The 21,677-nt window shown below is 47.7% G+C and overlaps 1 protein-coding gene across 2 annotated transcripts; it reads left to right on the top strand.

Annotated features, from left to right (window-relative positions):
* Positions 1-1,279: 1,279 nt before the first annotated feature.
* On the top strand, positions 1,280-14,200 carry LOC129215582 (ectonucleoside triphosphate diphosphohydrolase 2-like). 2 transcript variants are annotated; one of them, XM_054848986.1, is made up of 9 exons: positions 1,280-1,427; positions 3,636-3,753; positions 5,440-5,590; positions 6,317-6,464; positions 7,785-8,012; positions 9,106-9,378; positions 10,273-10,368; positions 11,368-11,499; positions 12,512-14,200. In XM_054848986.1, the coding sequence occupies exons 1-9, from the start codon at positions 1,314-1,316 to the stop codon at positions 12,740-12,742; spliced, it is 1,491 nt and encodes a 496-aa protein (XP_054704961.1). In that variant the 5' UTR covers positions 1,280-1,313; the 3' UTR covers positions 12,743-14,200. The 2 variants fall into 2 exon arrangements, with proteins under 2 accessions (XP_054704961.1, XP_054704962.1); XM_054848987.1 differs by lacking the exon at positions 11,368-11,499.
* The last annotated feature ends 7,477 nt before the right edge of the window (positions 14,201-21,677 follow it).

Genomic DNA, 21,677 nt, shown 5'->3' with positions numbered 1-21,677 from the left:
TTTCACTAGATCAGGTTGCTCCAAGTCCCATCCAACCTGGCCTTGAACACTTCCAACGATGGGACATTCACAGCTTCTCAGGGCAACTTGTTCCCTCATCGTAAAAAATTTCTTCCTTATGTGCAATCTAAACTTACCTTCTTTCAGTTTAAAACCTTTGCCCCTTGTCCTGTCACTACAGGACATCTGCGGATGCGTTCTAGCTGCTGACCAGCATAATTTGAACTGGAGTCTAAAGTCTGCAGGAAGGTGAGGGAATTCTGGCACTTCACTTAAAACAACTCTAAGACAGAGAGATGCATCTTCAAATACCCTGCAAGACCAAGAAGGTGTCATTCCTTTAGCTCTGCACACAGAGGCCTGGCTGGTGAAGTCCCCTGGTGGGAACAAGATGACCTCACCAATAAATGGTCCAGCCCACACAAACAAAAACATTTCTTTAAAGGAGTTGCACTTTTATTCCTAGACCCAGTCACTGGGAAACAGATGGGGACAGCCCGAAAGAAGCACCACTCCTGGGACTAAGATATTTTTCTTCAGAAATTCTGGTTTCAGGGACGCGTCTTTGTGGCACCAGAAAGGAGAAAGCAGGCACATGTTTTGTAAAGTCTGGGGGGTGACTATCTTTCATGGGGAGGCTGTTGGGAAGGGGAATACAGATACCTACACTGACTCTGGACTCCTGGGGGAAAAAGACAGGAGCAGCCCCCGCCATCTGCCCCTCACAGCAAAGACCAAACCAGCCAGAGTCTCCTGGGGGTGGAAACCCAAACATGCAGATGTTTTCCTGTCCCAGGTGCTCTCTGAGAGCGAACGAGGAGACAGGAGCAGTCTGAAGGAACCCAATAGGGAAGCATCCCAGGTCCACCCTGGAGCCCTCAGATATAAAGTAAACCCAGCGTCAAGGAGTTTCCCCACTTCTAATTTTGGCAGCTAGCACTGCCAGGCACAGAATACCAAACAGATGAGTTTTGCCTGCTTTCTGCTTATTACACAGCTGACTTAACCCCACATTTCTGTTTACCTCAACCCCCGTCGCCTGGGGCAGTTTCGAGGTTGCACCAATGCCTTTGCAAAGCTAGCACTGGAACAGGAATGAAGCTGTCATTTTATTTATTGCGTGGAGCGATGGAAGGGAGAACTGCTTGATGCATCGTAGCCTGGCCCACGCACTCCTTGTGGCTGGGCTGAAGTCAGAGCCTGGCCCCAGCCCCGCCTTTCTCCTCTTTTTAAAGGTTGTAAAAAGCAGCCACTGTCAGTTTGCTGCTCCGCTGCTTCCTCTTTTGACTCTTTGTTAAAGGAGAAAGCGCCTCATGTCTTGGCGTGAACTCCTTCCCCCTTGGCTGGTGATTGTAGCGGGACTGACGGGCATTGTGCTCCTTTGCGTCTCCACTCAAGATGTGCCCATCACCCCTCCCAGGATCAAGGTAAGGGCATCTGGCTGCCCAAGGGGTGGCCAAGCCGGGGGTCAAGTAGGGCAGTAAGCAAAGGACCTTCTCTTCACCTGTGGGGCTGCTTCTTAAGGAGAACTTGCTTGTTTCCTTGTGCAAGCCAAGCATTCAAACTAAAACCCGATGTGTTTTGTTGCTTTTTACATTCATTGCACTACTGACTTAGTTACTAGCCCGAAACAACAAACTGAGGAAGGGACTAGAACAAGACTGTGAAGAAGGGTTTGTATCCTTCAACATGCTGTAGCTTTTCAAATCAAAAACAAGCCAACCCCTTTGGCTGGTCAGCGAAATACAGCTGGATATCATCCGGCAGAGATGCTTGCCACAGGCTGAGGAGAGGCAGCCCATGTCAGTAGCTACCCCAGAGTGGCAAGGGACCAGCGATGTCAGTGGAGGGAAAGACCTAGGTCCCTCTTGTTCAGGCCCTGAACTGCTGCATCTCTCAAAAAAAAGTTACCTTCCATGCCTTTTCCTCTTCTGTCCTCTCTTGATTTTAACCGAAGAGCCAACCTGCTCTATGAAGTGGGATCTGATCCGCCCAGTGACCAGGGGGTTAATGCCCATCCGCTCTGCCTCTTGATGCACCACTGCTGAGGTGAGATCATTGGCACGCTATGGTTTACTCAAACAGAACTAGGTTAACCTGTGTGTTTAGAGATACTACCCCTCCTCCACACTCCTCTCAGAAACAAAATTGGATTAAAAAAACCCTTATTGCTCCATGCTCTGCCCAGCGAGCACTCTACCCTTTCCTGGTGTTGAGCTGCAGCAGAAAACCAGTGATCCCTTCTCCTCCCTTGTGCTCCCAGCAGCAGCCCCTCATTTTGTGAAAGAGGAAAAAAAAAAAATCCAGGTTTCTCTGCCAATACCATTCGGTTTTTCCTCTTCTGTAGCAGCCAACATGTCCTGCAAGAAATACAAGCTGTCACTCGTGTGGGAGGATACCAGCAGGCTCAGGCAGGGACCTCCTTCCGCATTTCTGCTCCAGCTCCAGTCCCACCAGCTCCTGGCCTGGCTGTGTCTGGTGCAGCTGCGAGCTCCCAGGAAGGCAGCAGGCAGCCAGCTTCGCTCGGAGGCTGAGGCCAGGCTCTGCCTTGTGCTAAACCCCTTCTGATGGTGTTAACCTCAACCTCTGAGGAGGTTTCTCTTCCCACTCAGTCACAGCTACAACTACTTCCGTGCAAGACCATGCACTACCACATACCTCCCAGATCTCACAAGTTTCTTTCCCATCTGTGTAGATGTCCCAGCTTGGGGGTCATGTAACAGTGGGGAGAGGAGATGACCGCAGGCTAGCACCAGGGCTATTTTGGGTCTGGAGACATCCAAAACAGCCGCAGAGCCATGCTGCTGCAGGGTACTCCAGCGGCTTCTCATTTCCTACCCTCACACATGATGTGCAGCTCAGCAAGGCTCAGTCAGCAGCAAATAGACCAGACGCTGGGCTGCAAAGAGACTAAAGAAAGCCCTCGCCTCAGTGCTGGGCAACAGAACGGTCAGTGGACAAGGTGTTGAGAAACCTCACCATCGTTGCTGCTGTTTCTGCCAAGATGTTATCCTCCTCAGGGCTGCTGCACTAGACAGTGTACGTGCTGGTTAGTCCCAGCGTGCTGCAGCTCCCACAAGTCTGACACGTATCAGGGCAAACCCAGCCTGTGTCGCACCATCTCTGCAGTGGGGCAAACAGATGTGGGAGCAGATCTTGGATTCCTCAGAAGCAGGAAGAAACCACAGCTCTCCAATTCCTGCATGAAGCTCTTACCTCTTTAGCAAACCAATCCAGCAGCAGTTTGAGTCCCAGAATCAGTCGAGAGCCTGTAAAGTGTCATCTCCCATTGCTTTAGGACCTGTTTTTCCTGAGCTCCAGGTGGCTCAGGTCTCAGTGGAAGCCCTCTGCCTGGTTTAAGGAACAGCTACAGAGCATGTCACTGGAGGTCTGATGTATTAGTGTTTCTCCACTCCTGCTGCTCCTCCTGTATATTCAGAAATGCAGATGGTTCCCTGCAAATCCACATCATCTTCTGGCTTCACCCTTTCTTTGAATGTAAAAAGCTAACTCAAATACTGCAGTGCAGGCCCATGGGTTACCCAGAACACCTACGTAATGCTGAGTAACCCTACAATAACAAAGCAGCATGCATTCAGTTGTGTTTATCTAGAATGTTTTGGGTTTTTTCCCAGTATGGCATTGTTCTGGATGCTGGCCCATCCCACACCATCCTGTTCATCTACCAGTGGACCACCACCAACGCAAACAAGACCGGGTTGATCAGGGAATGTAGTTCCTGTCCTGAGCAAGGTAAGGTGCCAAATTCACACTTGGTGCTCTGTGGGACTGGCATGGGATGGATGGAAACCCAGAGATCTGGGCATGGACCCTTGCCACAATTTCCTTGGCTCCTGTGTCATCTAGCTGTACATTGAAATAGTGGTGATAGTAAAGCACAAGCTGCTTATTTTCAGCATGGGTCTTCTTAACAGGGGCAGATTTAGCCACACACAGCTGGATGTCAGAGCACTTGGCAGGAGCAGGTGACAGGTTTTTTTGGCCTGCTGCAGGCAGGGAAGCACACAGAGAGGATGGAGCTGGTCCTGATGTCCATGTGGATCAGTGGCAGAGCCAAGGCTCCTGAGCTTCTCACCCAGGCAAGACAGTGAACAGCAACAGAGACAAATCTGGCTGCAGGCTGACTCTTCGTATCTTCTGCCTTCTTCTGACTGTACTCTGTGCACTTAGTGGTGTAGCTCCCAGACAAGAGAGGTACAAAGACTCCACACCTCCTACGTGCAGTTTGACAGCACAAGCATGAGTTCAACTTGGGTTTAGGTGTCACATTTTGGAGAATATTGGGAATCTTCCTTACTAGTTTGAATCTGTTTGACCCTGCCAAAGTCAGCTGAAAGCGTTTCATGCATTAATGCTTGGGGTTTTCCTTCCCTGTCTCTCAATACTGCTTTGATGTTGAAGCCTGGTTATAGCAGCATGCTGGGAAACCCTGAACTCTCAGTAGCAGTGTGCTGTGGGAGGGCAGCTGCACAACAAGCAGGGAAGAAAGTTTGTGCCCTTGCAGACTGTAAGCAACACGAACCACACACAGAAGATGAAATAAGGGCTTCCTGAAACCTTGTACACATTCCTTGAGTGCTGCCACGTTCACTGGCTGGGTTAAAAACAGCAACTGTAGCTCAGTGCTTGAAGACTTATTTGAACCTTCTGCTGCAACAGTGCGTCAGCAGCACAAGAGGTCCAGGCAGGTGCCTCTCCCAGATGAAGTAGACTTTGGTATTATGGTCACAGCCTTTGAGTGGCTGTAGCCAAGCTGCAGCTCAGCCCTGTACAGGGCCCAGGAGAGCAAAGCTCATGGTGAGGGAGTCACACAGCCAGGAAGACAAGTGGGCCAGAGGATGGGGAAAGTGAAGCTCTTTCCGGGTAACAGTTCAAAACCAGCATTTAAGACCCCATTGAATCTTGCTGGGAAAGAGGAGTCAAAGCGTGCACACAACTTCTCTCCGCACAGCACCAGCTTCCTCTAGAGCAGAGGCGTCTTGCTTGCCGGTGCAGGGCTCAGAAGCCACCTCCACCAACACAAGAGGAAGTGGCTGGAGGAGAAGCTGACTCATCAGTCTGAGCTCTATCTGCATGGCAATGTGTCCTTTTGCTTATATTTTATAGTGGCTAAAGCCACACTTCTTCCTCTGTGGGCTCAGACAGCCTCAGCTGGTGCACCAGTCACATGGCTGATACGTCGTCATTTATGGGGTGCCTCAGCAGCAGAGCTAGGGTTCTCTGTGTGTGATTTGGGATTTACATCCATGTGCTGTTTTGCTCCCTGTACCAGGACAGCTACCTAGACGAACTCTCATTCCACCTGTGACAGGTGCTGTCTTTAACCATGCCTGAGGACAGCAACCTCTCAGCTAACAGCTCTCACACTTCTCCCATATCTTTCCCTTATAAAATTTCATTCTTTCCCCTGGTCCTCAGGTCCGGGAATATCCAGCTACTCAGATTCTCCTCAGAAAGTAGGGAAGACCTTGGAGTCATGTTTGACATGGGCCCAGAAAGAGATCCCGGCAGAACAGCACAGCCAAACCCCCCTCTACTTGGGAGCAACTACCAACATGAGGCAGCCGAAGTGAGTGAATGTTGCAAACCCACACCCAGAGATCAGCACACGTCACGTGGATCATTCTGTAAATGCATCTCACCCTGTTTGCTCTGCAGTGTGTTTCATCCCTAATCTGCTAGTCAGGTAAACCTTCTTCAGGTCCCCACACACTCGAGGGGTGTACAGCATGGCTGTGTCTCCATACTGTCCCCCAAGCAGCCGTGAGGATGACAATCTTGCTACTGCTACCAATCTCTGTAAAATCACCTTCACCATTAGTGCTTGGAAAAACATCTGTCAGTCTGGAAGCTGAAGTGTTTTCAGTTTATGTGATAACCCACATGGCCTTGCAGAGGTCGTGCTTTGTCAGCAGGTTGGGAGCGGTGGTGGGAAGATCCACCTTATCGTACATGCTTTTGTGGACCCTGTTCTCAGTCACCTCATTACTGGGACCATTATCTCTTTTTAGCCACTGTGGAAAAGTAAGATCTGGAGAGGGTCAGGCTACATGATCCCTCAGGGGCAGAGAGTACCGAACGCCTAAATTCTTGAATGGCTTCACAACCGCTCAAATTATCCCTCTGCTGTTCTTGCCCCCAGTGCTGTGCGAGGGGAGAGGGAAGTAGCAGCAGGAGTGGGACTGTCGTTGTGTCTCTGTGCTACTACCCAAAGTAGCCTTGCAGCTGTGCCCCCACTGCAGGCTGCTCCGCAAGGTCCTGTAACAAATGTGCCTTCTTTTTCTTTTTTGTTTAGCCTCACCCATCCCACCCTCTCTGACGATCTCCTTGCAGCCCTGAGGTCATCCCCCTTTGACTTTCAAGGGGCACGAATCCTGTCCAATCCAGAAAAGGAAGCATTCAACTGGGTTGCTGTTAATTATGTCCTGGAGAACTTCTTTAAGGTAAAGGACAACCCTGCCTGGGGAGTACAGAACTGAGCTAAGCAACTCTCATTAGCAAACAGCCACAAAGACACATGGAGGGATCATTAAAGCCCTGTACTTTAAACAATGCTTAAGCACAACTTCCACTGTCTTTCAGAGAAGGCAGGTTATATCCAGTACCAGCTGGCTGGGGGACATAATGTTAGATGGCTAAACCTAGGCTGAAGGACCAAACCTCTAATATAGCTTTTCATGGACATGGTCATGCAGTTGCCCTAACAGATGTGAGGCTTTCTGGACAGAACAGCCAGGATGCTCACACAGATAACCTTGCATAGCCTGATCCTGGGGTGTCAGCACAAGCTCCACTGCCCTGAGTCACTGCAGGTCTAGCTCAGCACCACTGTCAAACAGGCGATGCTGCTATGTCTGTGGGGTGCTGTGGGATTGCCACTGGAGTCCAGCTGTCCCACGGGACATCCTGTGGATGGTGGACAGAGAAGCAGAGTCTTTTGCTGCCAAAGGAAAAGGCCATCAAATTTCCTCTCACTGAGAAGCTAGCAAGAGTATAGCTGGGTGTCCCCAGCACAGAGGCCTGGTCTGGATTCAGAAGGCAGTTGCTAAACAAAAAGAATACATTTAAGTGTCCTTGCTCTACTCATGGCTTCTCAAGCCAAAGGGTCTCAAGAAGAACTCAAAGGGCAAGAGAAGGTGGATTACTCCGAGCTATTCCACATCAGGGAAGTGAAAGGCAGTTCTGATAACCAGCAGCAAGCATGCACTTGTTCAGAAACTGCTGGCCCTGTTGGCAGCAACACAGCCTCCCCTAGCCAGGGACAGAGCGCTTACACCCTGTAAACTTTCCTGCCTGTACTGCTAACTTCAGTCAAAATCAGTTCTGCAAGACTGCAGGAGATGAAACCACAGGGTTCTTTCAACAGGAAGATCACTTCAGCATCAAGGCAGCACTTGAAGCCCATATTTGCCCACCTGGAAACCTCCTTCCCATTCCCCACCACCACCCCCTCTCCTCTCTCCCCTGCTCCTACCTGCCAAGACCAGTTCCTTGAACAGCCATCCAGGGCTGTGTGCCCTGTTTGCTCTCGCTGGCTGTGGGGAGCTCTCTGCACAGATGGCAGTGCTTGTACAATGGCTCCTCTGTTCCCTCCAAAGCCACCAGTTCAGCATCCTCATGTCCTGTGGGCAACAAAAAAAAAAAAAAAAAGTTGGGCTGTACTGCACCAGAGCTGCTTTCTCTCTCTGTGTAATACTTGCATCTGACTGTGACCCAGATGTAGAAGTCTTAAGAACTGACCTCTGTGGTTCTTTTCGGATCAGTACGACTGGCGAGGACAGTTGGTCCCCCCTGAGAAGGGGTTGGCAGGAGTTCTGTCCGTGGGAGGAACCTCAGCACAGCTCACTTCCAAGGTGGAAGAAGGGACCCAGGCACCAAAAGAGGGAGTGAGGCTGCAGCTGTATGGACAGACGCACAATGTGTACACTCATCACTGCCACTGCCATGGCACGGACCAGCTCCGCAACAGGCTGCTCTCTATGCTCATTCAAGTGAGTATCTGCCTGAGAAGGGCATTTGCAAGGTTCTTGGATACAATATCAACCCTCTGCACTGAACGACTGTTGCATAAGGCATAGCTGCTAATGGGCAAAATGTCAATCACTGTCTTTAATAGAAGGCATTTACATATATCTAAAAAAGCCCAGTGCGCTTGTCAAATGTACTCTCTATGCCTAAATCAATGTCCTCCAAGCAGGCACACAGCTCACCCATTCCAGAGTTTCCTACTTGCAGGCTCTATTTGGCTTCTTACTTAACACACACAGGCACAAAGTTGCACTCCAGAAGATCACCTTAGGGTGGAGCAAGGCAAAAATTTCCCTTGTTTCCTCTGAACTGCTCCTCCATCCTAGAGGGGGAGCCTAAGCAACAGTACCCAGGAACCAACTGGGACCTTTCATTTGGGATATTTCTGTCCTTTGCTGACTTTAACCTTGGAGCAGTCTTCAAAAGAACAATATTTCATTTTGAAAACATACAGCTGTTTTGGTTCATCCAAACTTTATTTCACTTGAACGGGGATGTGGCAGGATCTGATGCAAAGTCTCCACCAAAACTGAATTTCTCAGAAATAAACTGCTCACTGCCCATCCATTTGCCTCCCTATAAACCACCCCTGCCCTTATTTGAGACCCGAATGTCCCACATGGACACCCACTTCACCCCAGCTGTATTGGGGAATTCCTAGAGATGAGAAACACTGATTCTCAAGGGCTTGAGCCATTTGGAAGGCAGACCAGAACAGCCTCTTTCTTGCAACTAGAAAGAGTGCAGGAATCATTGAAATTTTATTTCTGGCCTAGGGGAGAGTAGGTAGGGCTGGGACTCCTCGGCCTCTCACCACAGGTCCAGGCATTGCAGCTTACCCTGGCTGGGAGCCTGCCGCAGCAGCCTGGGCCTTGCAGATGGCTAGCTGAGATAAGGTTTGGCAAACCTTTTGCAGCCTGATTGCTCATTTACAACATTGTGGTGCCAGAGAAAAACTGTTCTTCATTGTGTTGCATTTTGTCTTCTTTTGTGAAGCCCTGGGATGCCAATCTCCTCTCTTGCTGCCCGCACCCCTGTTTTATTCTGCCTCTCTAGGAACAGAGAAGTGCCAAGACCGTGTCTAATCCCTGCTGGCCCCTCACCTACTCCCGGGAATTGCAGTGGCATTCAGTGCATGCTGGGCCTTGTGCTGTCAGTGATGACACATCGGACATCCCCAACCCTGATGAAGTCTTCAACATCACTGGCTCCAGCAATCCCACCGCCTGCATGAGACTTGTGCAAAGCCTGCTCAACTCTTCCTCTTCCTGCAGCTTCTTCAAGCATTCCTTCAGCAATATTTTCAAGCCCCTCTGGACCAGGTTTCTGGTGGGTTCTCATTTACACTGGGGTAGACAACTGGTATGGAGAACCCATGAAATGGGACTGGTTTGGTCGTTAATACATACAGTTGCAACAGCCACGCTGTGCCCTCTGCTAGCCAAGAGGGCCAGTGCTCTGGCTAATGCTCCATACACAGTGCTAATGCTGTACACATGCACTCCTGCCCTCTCCCCCTCACGTGCACACAGCTGTTCCAATATGGATCACAGGCTTCCCACCAATGACTGCGGTAGGGCTTTCTTCATCCATGTCTCATCAACGTCTGCTTGTGAGACAAACTTTGGGGCTCCAGAGCCGTAAAGGAGCTCACATGAGCCAGCAAGAATCAGGAAGTCAGGAGGTGCATTCTGAGCAGGTCTTCCCACACCAAGGACATGGTAAAGCTGAAGATCCTCTGTCACTCTGAGCAAACATCTGGGCATGCTCCACCACAAGCATGCTTATACCTGAGATCCTGGATCTGGTGTCCAGAGTCTCTGGGACATTAAGCCAGGACCATCTCAAGATCCTAGGAGAAGCTGAGTGCATTTCAGTGAAGGAATGCAGAGGGAAGAAATTCAGAAGTCTTCCCAGCTCCTGAGAGCCTCCCACGGACACTGTGCCAAGGAGCATAAGGCCCTGCCTGCTTCGGCAGACAGGTCAGGAAGACTGCTGCAGGCAAGCTAGAAGCAGTCCCGTTTCTATCTCTGGACAGTAACAGATCTACTTGTTTTCCTTGCGCACATCAGAGACCCTCTGACCACCAACACAAGTACACAGAAAGGGCATGCTGGCAATGTGCCCCACAGTTACTGCCACTTCCTTTCCTATAGGCACTGTACGCAGCGCAAGGATGCAGAGCACGGTCCAACCTGATGATTATTTCTGCTGCCGTTGTAGGTGATTTCTGAAGCCATTGACTTCGTGAGAAAAACCATACCCTCTCCTGACTTGGGTCAGGCAGTCTACAGGCTTTGTGGAATGTCCGTCAAAGAGGTAACTGGAATAACTGTGTGCAGGGAGAGAGGGAAGCAAGGAACAGTCTGCTGTAAAAGCCCATGCGGCGCAGACTGACAGAGCTGTAACTTACTGGCTCCCTCAAGGAAAAACTTGGATTTGCCTGGTTTTTTGGTTTTGGCTTTTTGTAGGGTTTTTTTTGTTTGGCTGGGTTTGGGGTTTTTTGATGGTTTTGTTTTGGTTTTTTTACTTTGAGGAAACAGGCTCCACTTATTTTCCTTCCTCTCAAATCCCAGCTGCTGCTGCTGGCAACACCTGGACTTAATTAAATGAAAAGCCACAAGTACCTTTTACTGCATATTAAGGAGTAAACAGGAAGGCTGTCTACTCAGTCCTGTACATCACCTTGGTCTTCCTGTTATCCTCCTCTCCTTAAGTGCAAGGAACATGTCCGCTCAGACTCCAGGGGCTTTCCCACTTCACCAGTGCCCATGGAAACCAAGCCGGGGGAATTTGCAAGTTCTTTCCCTCAGTTGGTGGCTTATGAGGTCGCCCTCATTTGCGCCTACACTGACTGAGCATCCACAGTAACATTCCAATTGGACAATTTCTACAGGGGTAGCAAAGCCCATAAGCAGTTCCCTAAAGCTTTCTCTTCTGCATAGAGGAGAAAGATCTAGTTAGTGCTCCTATTGAGAGAGAGGCTGCAGCATTAGCTCAAGCTAATTAGAGAGCAGAGAATCATACCAAGCAGTTCACCTGCAAGGCAGCTGTAGGAGACCTGCCTGCCAGTCCTGCTGATCTTGGAACTGCCTGGTCTTTAATAAGATGGGAACAAAGGCACCAAGAGATGACCCTGATTCCCAGACCACAGTCCTGTAGGTGCGGGAAACACAGTTTCAGTCTGCATAGGACACAAACCCCTCCTCGTGTCCCAGAGCAGGAAAGGAGAGGTCATAGCAGGCCTGAAATTCAACTACTGAATGTTTACTTCTTTTATTCCCCTCCCCCCCCATCTTCTTTTGGAAATGACACCAGCTAGTCAAGGAGTCCCAAACAAGCCTGGATACACTTGCTGATTACTGCGTCGTGTCCACCTTCATCTTTCATCTCAGTACAAAGGGATACACAGTTGACTTTGACAGGTCTGTTTGGACTGCATTCCAGAAGGTCAGTTACCTACAGCATGGTATTTCCAATTACAAGAGAGGGTTGGTTTCAGCAAAGCCAGCCTGTCCTCACTCCTACAAGCCCTAACCAGCTAGGTTTCTCCAGAAAGATGTTTTTGCAAAATAAATTCACAATCGTGATAAGCAAGAAAACCAGTGTCAGAAAACTAGAGATTACACTTGTCCCCACTGAAAAACCATATCTGGAGCAATACCATCTTTAAGAGTCTATGCCCAATAGGGAATGGTCACCACTAAATGCTAAGGACAAATTGGTGATAATATTTCCTGAGCTAAGAGATATGTCCTACATCTTTGCAATCACCTTATATTAGTGAGGGTTTATAACTGACTTATAAGGTCTGAAATTGCTACAGGATGTGGAGCCCCTAAGGAAAGGGGGATTTGATTCAGGTCCTCCCCTTCACAAAATAAAAGAAAGCCTATTCCCAGGCCTCTTCTCAACTTACCAGCAAAGGCACAGTCCCACTGAGCAGGGCCACATCAGTGATAGCAGTTCAGTCAGCCACGTTGGGATCATCAGACTCAGGCAAGGTGATAAAGTAGGTCCAGGGTCCATCCCAGGAGCCCAGCTGGGAAAGCCAGAGCCAAGCCACCTACAACATAGGCCTGAGGTTCAGCCAGGCAGCAGGACCAGAGGCAGAACTATCCACCACGTAGACCTGAGGTCCATCTGGGAGAACCAGTCAGTAATTGCAGGAGAAGGGACAGCACACACCTACAGCACAGCTCAAGAAAGGTAGCTGCCTAGGCCAAAGCTTAAATGGAGCTCCCATGGCCACGGGCAGAGGGGTGGGTGGAAGCCCCAGGTGAGGCTGGTCAGGGCAACTATGGCCTATTAGTGCACTGAGACCAGAAGAGGTCCTTGTGTCTAAGCCCAGTCCTTGGATCAGTCTCAAATAAAGTATATATGCCTTAGGTGTGTGCGCAGGAACACAGTGGGGGTCTAGGCTGTCTCCTTCTCTTCTGACCTCTCCTTTCTGTTTCAATAGATGGGTGACAGATCGTCTGGCTGGACTCTTGGGTACCTGCTGAATCTGACCACCACCATCCCCCAGGGCAGCCCAAGCTTCCTCAAGGGGATTGAACCAGGGGTCTGGTCATTGCTCCTTATCCTCTTTGTCGTGCTGCTCACTGGCTCTTTCATGCGCATCTCATACCGGGTGATGGTCAAGGAAAACAGCTTCAGTAACAGGAACAGCAGCGTTTTTGATGACAACTGATAGTTATTCTGGGACTCGATACTCTTGCCAGAGGGCAGTTAATAGGGTACAAACAGAAATCACACAGGTGTAAGTCACTGGAGGATGCAAGTGATTTTCCTGCAGGACTCACAGAGCCCCAGTGCCTTATTTCAACTTCCCAGCACCTGCACTACTGTATTTTGAGACTCCACAGGAAGCCCATGATTCCTGGTGGATGGCAAGCTATTCGTTCTCCAAATGAGAGAGCAGCCTGCACAGATCTTGCTTGGGCTGCAGCTGAGATCATTGGTGTCAGCCTAATGAAATGATGCCTCTGAGCAGGCAGGCCCTGAGCTATTGTAAAGTTAATAGTGAATAATCCTGTCTAATCAGGAGAGGTGGTGTCTGAAAAAGGTGCTCTGTCCTCTTCTGTGCCAACAAGAGAGATGATACTTGCAGTATTGCCACTAGTGAAGACTGGAACAGCATTAAAATATAGTCAGAATATAACAGCCAACTTGCTCCCATGTTCTAGGGGAAAAGCAGGTATTTTCTGCCTGCTACTACTGATCTGTCTGTTCTTCCATCTCAGTGACATCCCTTCCAGTAAATGCTCCTGCTGACCAAAAGCAATGCTTTTTTAGTCTTGGTCTCTACAAAATGTGCAGAGCATCAAAGGAGAAACAAAGGGCACCGATGCGCAGCTCAGTTCCTGTCTCTCAGCTGAGTCATGGCAATGCAGGGTTAAAATTGCCAATTTAAACTCTTTAACCAGGACTTAAATGAACACATTTCATTACACATCTACTAAAATCGGGTGCATGCTGGGCTGAAGTTCACCAGTTCATTCATTTGCACTGACCTGCTTGTCTCACTGACTCTGAAAGTGAAGTATCTCATCCAATATTGTCCTTTAGACATGAGCAGGCCCATAAACAGCAGCTTTCCTAATTGTCAGTCCAATCACTTTCATATTAGACTGTGAACAGAGTTACTTTACAATCTAATACTCAGGATTCCTCTGGGACTTGGCAGTCATTCCAGCTCCTCTGGTCTGGTCTGCTCATCTAAAAGATGAAGTGCTGTACAAATTCCCTGTGTTATTGTGAAGAAAAGGGATGGATTCAGACAAACACTGTCCTTTGACTGAAGCATTGAGAGTTGAATTCTCCAATTGCTTTGGAGACCTAAACACACAGGCTGCACAAGGGACAAGTGTCTCCAACTCATTGCAGACCACTTTAAACAGAAATTTAAATGCTCGCAGATGCAGTGATGTGCCTTGCAGGATTTTTAAAGCGACCATGGCAGCTGAATCCTTTCAAATCTGATTATTGATCTCTTGTGCTCCCAATGCATATGTAGGACACACCCCCTCCCCCATAATATTGGGGTATTCATCAATTTTCAGGTCAATTAATGAAGGTTTGGAACCTGTCAGTCAAGTTTGGAGGGGCATGGAAACAGATTTAAACAAGCTTCATATTCATTTCTTTGAGCTGCATGTTAGATATTTTTAATTATATCATGTTATTAAAGATGTTTTAATAGACTGTCTGTGTTATTCTTGGCAAGAGATCAAAGCGGGGGTTTTATTGTGAATACAAAGTGTTTCAGTGAGGAGGTTGGGGGATGCTGATTTTGCCTCTGTTTACTCAAGACCTGCTATGCTGTGTACTTTCGGGGTACACAATGAGAACCCCTGAAGGCACTTTCTTCCCGGTGGCAGGCAGGCAGCAAATGACTTCAGATAACCTGGCTGCTGGTATTTAGTTGATGAGAGATGTGTTTATACCTTTGATGTGTTCTTTGCTCAAACCATCTGAAGAAGGTAGGAGGGATTCAGGCAAGCCTGCATAGGGAAAGAAAGAAAAAAAAAAGAAGGAGGTTATCAGGGAGTCAGTGATGTCAGGGAAATTCCTGAGACTTCATTCCTCCCGCATCTGGAAATTTAATCATTCAACAGACCTCTGGCTGTGGGATCTGTCAGCACATAGGAGAACCGTGGGATTTGCAACCTGCCCAAGAGGAATCCTAGCACTGCCAGAAATGGAAAGAAGCCTGGGAGGTGGTAGGAACCCCGGCACTCCAGGTGTTCTGGCCTGCTCAGTCATGACACCTTCTTGATTGTGAATACTAGATCACAGGGTCCAAGAGAAAGGACATTGGTTGGAACTTCCCTAAGCTCTTGTTCAGAAGCTTTGGGACTTCCATGCAGGTAAGAAGTGAGCAATTAGGCAAGAAGCTCAGCATTTCTCCCCACACGCCACTGAGCTGTAGTGAGTGATGGCACATACAGATGGCCTAACTTCCCCCATTAAATCCATGACACTTGACCCACCATTTGACCTCGAACCACTGCTCTGCGATGCAAAAACAACCCACAACCACTTGATTTAGAGCAGATCCTAAACTCTTGAGCTAAAAGCTGCTGTTCTTAGCAAAGGCACAGTGAGACATTTCCATGGTTGAAGTTCTTCCCATGGTGGTCCACATACTGCAGGCAGCAGCTCCACTCCCTCCTTTCCCATCACTCCTTCCAAATGCTGCCACCACTGTCTCCTCCTGTAGGCAGGTCATGGGGGCAGGCAGGGGCATGCGGATCTGTTCTCATATGACTGTGCTGCCCGTCCCAAGCCACAGCCCCCAGCAGCGAGAGTTACCAGGTGAACTGGGCTTGGAATAGGCAGTACTGATGGTGCAGATCATTCTCTTTCTATCTGGCGGAAAAAACCCCCAACTACTTATAGATGTATTTACTAGACAATGATCTAGCTTGGTATTTTAAAAGCCCTGAAGTGTGTTTTTAGTTATAAAAAAGACAAAAAAAAATTGGAAGCTATGAGAAGAATGGAAACTAATAAAAGTAACATATTCCTTTCTCCCAGCTCTCTATAGAAGCAGCCCCTTCATGTCTGCACTACGTAAATTTGCAGAATTAATCCCCAGATTACGTGGACAGCAGAAATCCACTTAAAAGGAGATTCTAGATTAACTCACTCACTTTGAAACGAAGATGCTTGCAGCCCTTTGGTTACAGTGCAATTGTGGAAATGATTAATAATGAGGATTTTCTAACTGTCCATAAATTCTTTATACATAGCTCCCTCGCTCCTCACTCAGGCTGAACCATGGGAGAGCTGTTCTGGCAGATAATGTCTGCTCACATGAAATCGCAGTTCTGCTGCTGTCAGCAAGTATCAATAAGAAAGAAATCAAAAGTATTAAATATAAATATTGACACCAGAAAGCAGTTTCTGTATTTTAGCTACAGAAACACAATAGGTTAGCTGACCTGCTGCTGGCTAGAGTGGCCAAAATGTCATTTCAGCATGTTGTAGGACCATATTAGTTCCTGTCTTTCTTCCAGTTTATACCATTTCCAAAGCATCATGGATGAACAACCAGTACATCCCACCTGGGTTGTACCAATGAATTCCCATAAAAATTGAGAGAAATAAGGCTTTATTGCCTGCAGTCCTGTTCTGCAGTACAAAGTGCACCACCAAAGGACCAGAGTTGTTTCTTTCTTCCCATTCTGATGCACCCCGGCTCCCTGCAGTTGTAGGAGAAACACCTAAGCTGAGTCCTAACCTCTCTGTCAGTACCTGGCTGTACCCGTGGCTGTGGATGTGCTGCGTTTTGAGATTCAGGTATTCCACAGGACGCTAGTGGATGAATAAGTTCACCGGGATCTCACAGAGCTGGACTCTCTACCAGGCGCTGTCACAGACTTCCTAGCTTATTCGGCAAGTCGTGAGAAGGTCATGCATGCTTCAAGGGCTTTGTAAAACTTGTCATAATGGCTGATCTGCAGCTTCCCATTAGTAATGCGGTGATTGTAACTTCTCCTCTCCTTGAGGTAGTTCTGCCTGTGGAGATATCCAGTTCAGTGGTTAAGGGAAGGCCTCTGGAATAGCAAGTGTAGAAACAACACACAGCACCAGGCGCTGCAGCACTTGAGCTCATTTCAGTTGTTTGGGGCTGTTATAATAATGAAATAATTTGTAATCCACAATTATTAGTGGAGCAAATCCAGCAGAACACGAGAGGAATGCCTTTTAGGATGGCTGGATTTAGAGATCGATCACTACATTTTGATTTTGTTTTTATACCATGCCCATGATCATGTATCTGAATATCTTCCAGAGAAGTAGGAAGCCGTATGATGTTTATATCCTACCTCAGGGACTGTCACTCCCACTTCAAGAGCTAATTCAGAACACAGTGAAGTAGATGGAAATGCTATCAAAAGAACAAGCCCAAAAGAATACTGGGATCAGTAAACCCCCTATTTTTGCCACAGCTCTCAATATAAAAGTCCTTTAAAAATGCCATCAAACACAGGCAAGTCAAAGTGTTTTGATGTTTTGCAAGTGCAAACATCACTGTGTACTCGCACACCATGGAGAGCAGGCAGAAGAGGTGTCTTTGACCTGGTTTCCACCATGCCCTCGATATGAGATATTCAGAGCCTTCTTGCAGTAGGGTGATTTTAGATCTCCTGTTCAAGTCAGATAAACGCAGAGCATAAGCTGTTGCTCCCCTGAGTGTGTAATGACAGGGATTAGTCACAAGAGGGAGGCTGGCAGAACAGTGCCTGGAGCCTTAGGAAATCTCTGACACGGCTAGTAGCTGATCCCACCACAAATCAAATAAATTAGCAAGCAGGCTTGTCTAGAAACTTGTCAAGGAGACTCCTGATGTGGACACTGAGGAAAGGCACACTGCAGTACGGAAGATGTCTAGGTGTGGGATGGGAAAGCAGCTCTAATCAGAGATTTAAGAAGCCATGGCATTAGTGGAAGGTAGCCTCTATGCAGGGAGATGGGCACTAGCATGGAGTATGGATGAAGGCTCTTTTGGAAACAAGAGGGAGAAAGAATAACCCCCAATAGGAAGAGAGCTGCACTGGGAACGAAGAAGAGGAGGTTTGAGAGACACAGAGGAATGATCAAATCAACTTTTCTGTGAAGGAAAGCTTATTTTTGTTCACAGCAGGGGGTGTTACCATATGTGCACCTTGTGATCAAATTAGTCACCCCTTTGTGGTGGAAATTCTCCAGAGAAACAGATATCGTGAGTAAAAGGCAGCGATACCTATAGGGCTTATCACTGGACAATGTACAGCAGTAGAGCTGTGGACCTGAATGAGGGAAACTTTACGGGAACAGTGTTCAAAGTTCGCTGGTTTTAAACATGAGGGAGATGTAAACTGACAATTAATACTGAGCCTTACATCTAGTAAAATCTGGTTTAGCATTACTTTCTGTTTTGTGGTAATCACTGACAATGTTTAAGACTTGTTAAGTGTTGAAGGCACAGGCTCATGGCCGCCTTCTGAGCAGCTCAGTGGAAATCATCAAACCAAATGGAAGCTCTTCCTCCACACAGCTTGTGATTAAACTGTGGGACTCATCATGACAGGAGTTTACTTGGCTGCAAAAGGTGATTAGATAAATTCAAAATACCCCATTGGGGCTACAAAACAAAAAGTTACTTGCTTCTGGCCAAAGAATTGCCTGAACCACCTGCCACGCCAGTGTATGTTTGCCTTGTTCTTCTTTGGCAACTGCTGCTGATCATTAGTGACAAGATACTGTCCTGGATGGACCTGTGGCTTGATCCCACTCAGCTGTCCCTGTTTCTCTCAAGCAGGAATCCCACAGCTGCACATCTCACACACCAGTCTCTGGAAGCAGTCCCTCACCTTCAAAAACTTCAATCTCTCAGGAGCAATAATTTCTAGAAAACAAAGTATGGTTTATCCTCAGAAGTAACAATCAGAAAGACTGGAATGACAAAAGGTCTGCCCATACCCACATCATACTTCAGTTTTACCATAAACCTGGAACAACCCCAACACCAAAAGCTTTTCGGTTCTGGAGGCAGGCTTCCACCCACATTTGTTCTGCTGTGTCCCTCTCCTGAACTCAGGGCTTCAGATTTTTACCTGTATAAACAGAATTAGTTCTGTGATTTTTGCTTGGGCTCCTGCCAGCCCTAACATTGTCCCAGCCCCAGGTACTGGGCTCAGTTCAGACTGGGATGATATTTCAGAGACACAGACTGCTATCTTGCTGGTTAGGTATCAAGAGAAGAATGACAGCCCTTGTCTGCCTGCCTGCCGAGGGGACGAGTCATCTCTATGTTACCCAGAGCGCACAGAGCCATAGTTCAGCAAAAGCAGAATGCAATATTCAAAAGTTAAAGAAGGTATCTCCCCACTCTGCTCAATTGTATTCACAGTAAAAAGTTTCCATGCCAAAAGCGGTACAGGTAGTTAAAACACCTCTACTACAAAAAAAAGTTAATAAATAAATAATATATAGTTCGACAAAACAGAAATGCAATTTCCAAGTTAGTTTTAACTTCACTGACATGCTTTTCTCTGGATTATACCCAGGGACTTTGGCCTGGTAATTGCAGTCCCTCATGTTTTCTGGTATCCCTGTTACAGCCATTCATCGATACAGCAAACTTACAGGTGAGAAATTCAGAAGCCCCTAAATGAGGTGAAACCTCCTTAACTTGTCACTTGCAGCAAGGGCTGAGGAGAGCTTCCAAAGAAATCAAATACCAGATAAAACAGATGCCTTCAATGAAAACATGACATGGGAGCCATGCACCTCCCCACCTCGGTCGAGCTGTTCCCTTCTCTGCTACCCCAATTGCTTTCCAACTGCTCCCCGCTCCCCTGCCCCAGGAATCTGCAGCAGGGTCTCTGTGCAGGCTGTCCACTAAACCAATGACATTTAAAAACACATTTTGCTCAGGCAGGACCACGGAATGTGCAATTTCTTTTTCTCCCAGAATTTGCCAAATCCTCAGTGTTTTGTACAGATGGCTTGCCTTTGAAGGAATGCTTCGTGTGAGACAAGGTTCTGGCAGAAACCTGCCTTGTTACTTGCCAGCTCACCTTCTGGTACGTGCTAATTAGGTTGCTGGGCTGCCACGGCATTAGAAGTCGCAGGGCTAAGATGGTCAGCAGCTCCAGCAGCTCTCCATGGAGATTCCTGGCAGCTTGGCTGAGTTCCTCCTCACAGAGAGCTTAGAAATACTGGCATTTTACTTTAATTTAAAAAATGCAAAAATATTTAAAATAGAATTGTCATTTCCTGTGGATCTGCATGTAGCTAAGAACAGAAGTACTGGTTGACTGGAATAGAATTAGCAAAAAAAAAAGTTGCATGAATAATTTGAAATGCCTCCTAACCTGTAGATCTTTAGGTGGTTAAATCTCCCAGGGAAACCTCTGGAGGCTCAATCACAGGAGCAAAGGTTTAGTACCCCCAGGGTACTATCCCCTGCTCCACTGGGTGCGATCCTGCTAGCATTGTGGAGATAGACATTGGAAGTCTTAACAGAGTATTTCCATTTTCTTGCTGTCACTGAGAACACTGGGGGTGGCAACGATTTCTCACCTACACATTACAGAACAGCTTCCCAAACATTAAAGGCAGTGAGGGCTGAAGCACAACCACAAGCAGTGAGAAACACCAGCTACAAAGGCTCATGATTTCTAACAAAGTGCGGAAATAGATCTTTGTCACTGATGCGCAGTCCTTTGCTTTCTGGCCCTGGCTGAAAAAAAGCAAAACACCTGTATCTGCATTAAATACAAGCCACACTTGTAGCAGCGAACCTCCCACTAAGCCCTGCAGTGTCTCCCCCTGCTCCATTTTCGCGCTGGTTTTCTAGGGCTCCATGAGCGCAGAAGCTTGCTAATGCTGTTGAGTACGCCTCAGTGAGAATTTATGCTGAATGTACTTTCCTAGACAGCAGAACACAGGCAAGACAGTCTCCATCCTCTCTTTTTAATCAGAAAGAGGGCAGTATTCATTTTTTATGTTACTCTGAAGAGATGGCATCACATCCTGGAGAAAAAGCTGTCTTTCCTGGTTATTATGGCCTTGTATGAAATCTTGAGCAAGTGGGATCTGGATCCATCCCAGCTGCCTTTGATACTTAAATGGTACTGAGATTTTGGATTTGGCCACCTCAAACACCATTACAGAGAAGAAAGGTGCAGTCAGAGGGCTATTCGGAGCTGGAGCCGAGCCATCCCTTTCCACTGACTGTGGTGTGAACGCAGTCCAGAGTTAGCTATTCAAATCAATGTCTGTAATCAGGTGGGATAAATCCAGACCCTAATGCCTTTGCATTACTCAGCTGTCTCGAAGTAAACTGCATAAACCTCCTGCATTCTGGCTTTGAATGTGGAGGATGAGCTTTGTGTGCGTCTTTCTAGTCGTGTCTGGGCACCTTGGGGGTTGATGAAGGTCTCTCCTAGGGCCTCCTGGAGCTGCCTGGGATCCTCTCCAGTCACTCTGGATGCTCTGGGGCTCATCCCAGGGTGACCAAGGCTGCTACCAGTGCTCCTGGGTTCCTTCCAGCATCGCTGGGGGAATATATTGTTTACACACCAGAAATATCAATCACCATAACCTTTGTATTAAGCCAACTACCAGAGGCTATTCAATCTCCAGCAAAAGTCTTCACAGTGCTATTCTTCTCCTGCTCACCTCCTCACCTGACCCAGTCACAGCAGCAGTTGGATTATTGTTACCCAAGCACAGATCACGGTACGTATACAAGCCACAACGCACCTCCGTCTCACATGAATGCCTGAACGACATGGAATGCCAGCCCGATGTGCTCTGTTTGTGTAGAAAGAATTGAGGTCACCTGCTGCTTTTGCCTCAGTCCACGCCCACATCAACGCAGCACTTCGAGACTAGCTAGGTTTGGAGAACTCAATTAGGAGCCTCTTTCAAGTTTTAGCTATGGTATGAAGCAAGAAGAGATGCTAGGACTTGCAGGCTTTGCTGGCATCCTAATGAATATGTACAATCATAAAAAGACTTTGCTAAAACAATAAAGTACACTCAGTAGAAGCTGTGACCAACAGATGAACTGTCTATGCAAGAATGTGCTAACAAAGTTGGATAGTAGAAGGCGAACGGTATGGCAG

This window comes from Grus americana, chromosome 20 (assembly GCF_028858705.1).
Source record: "Grus americana isolate bGruAme1 chromosome 20, bGruAme1.mat, whole genome shotgun sequence".
Classification (NCBI taxonomy): domain Eukaryota; kingdom Metazoa; phylum Chordata; class Aves; order Gruiformes; family Gruidae; genus Grus; species Grus americana.
This window is presented reverse-complemented; position numbering and strand designations above follow the sequence as displayed.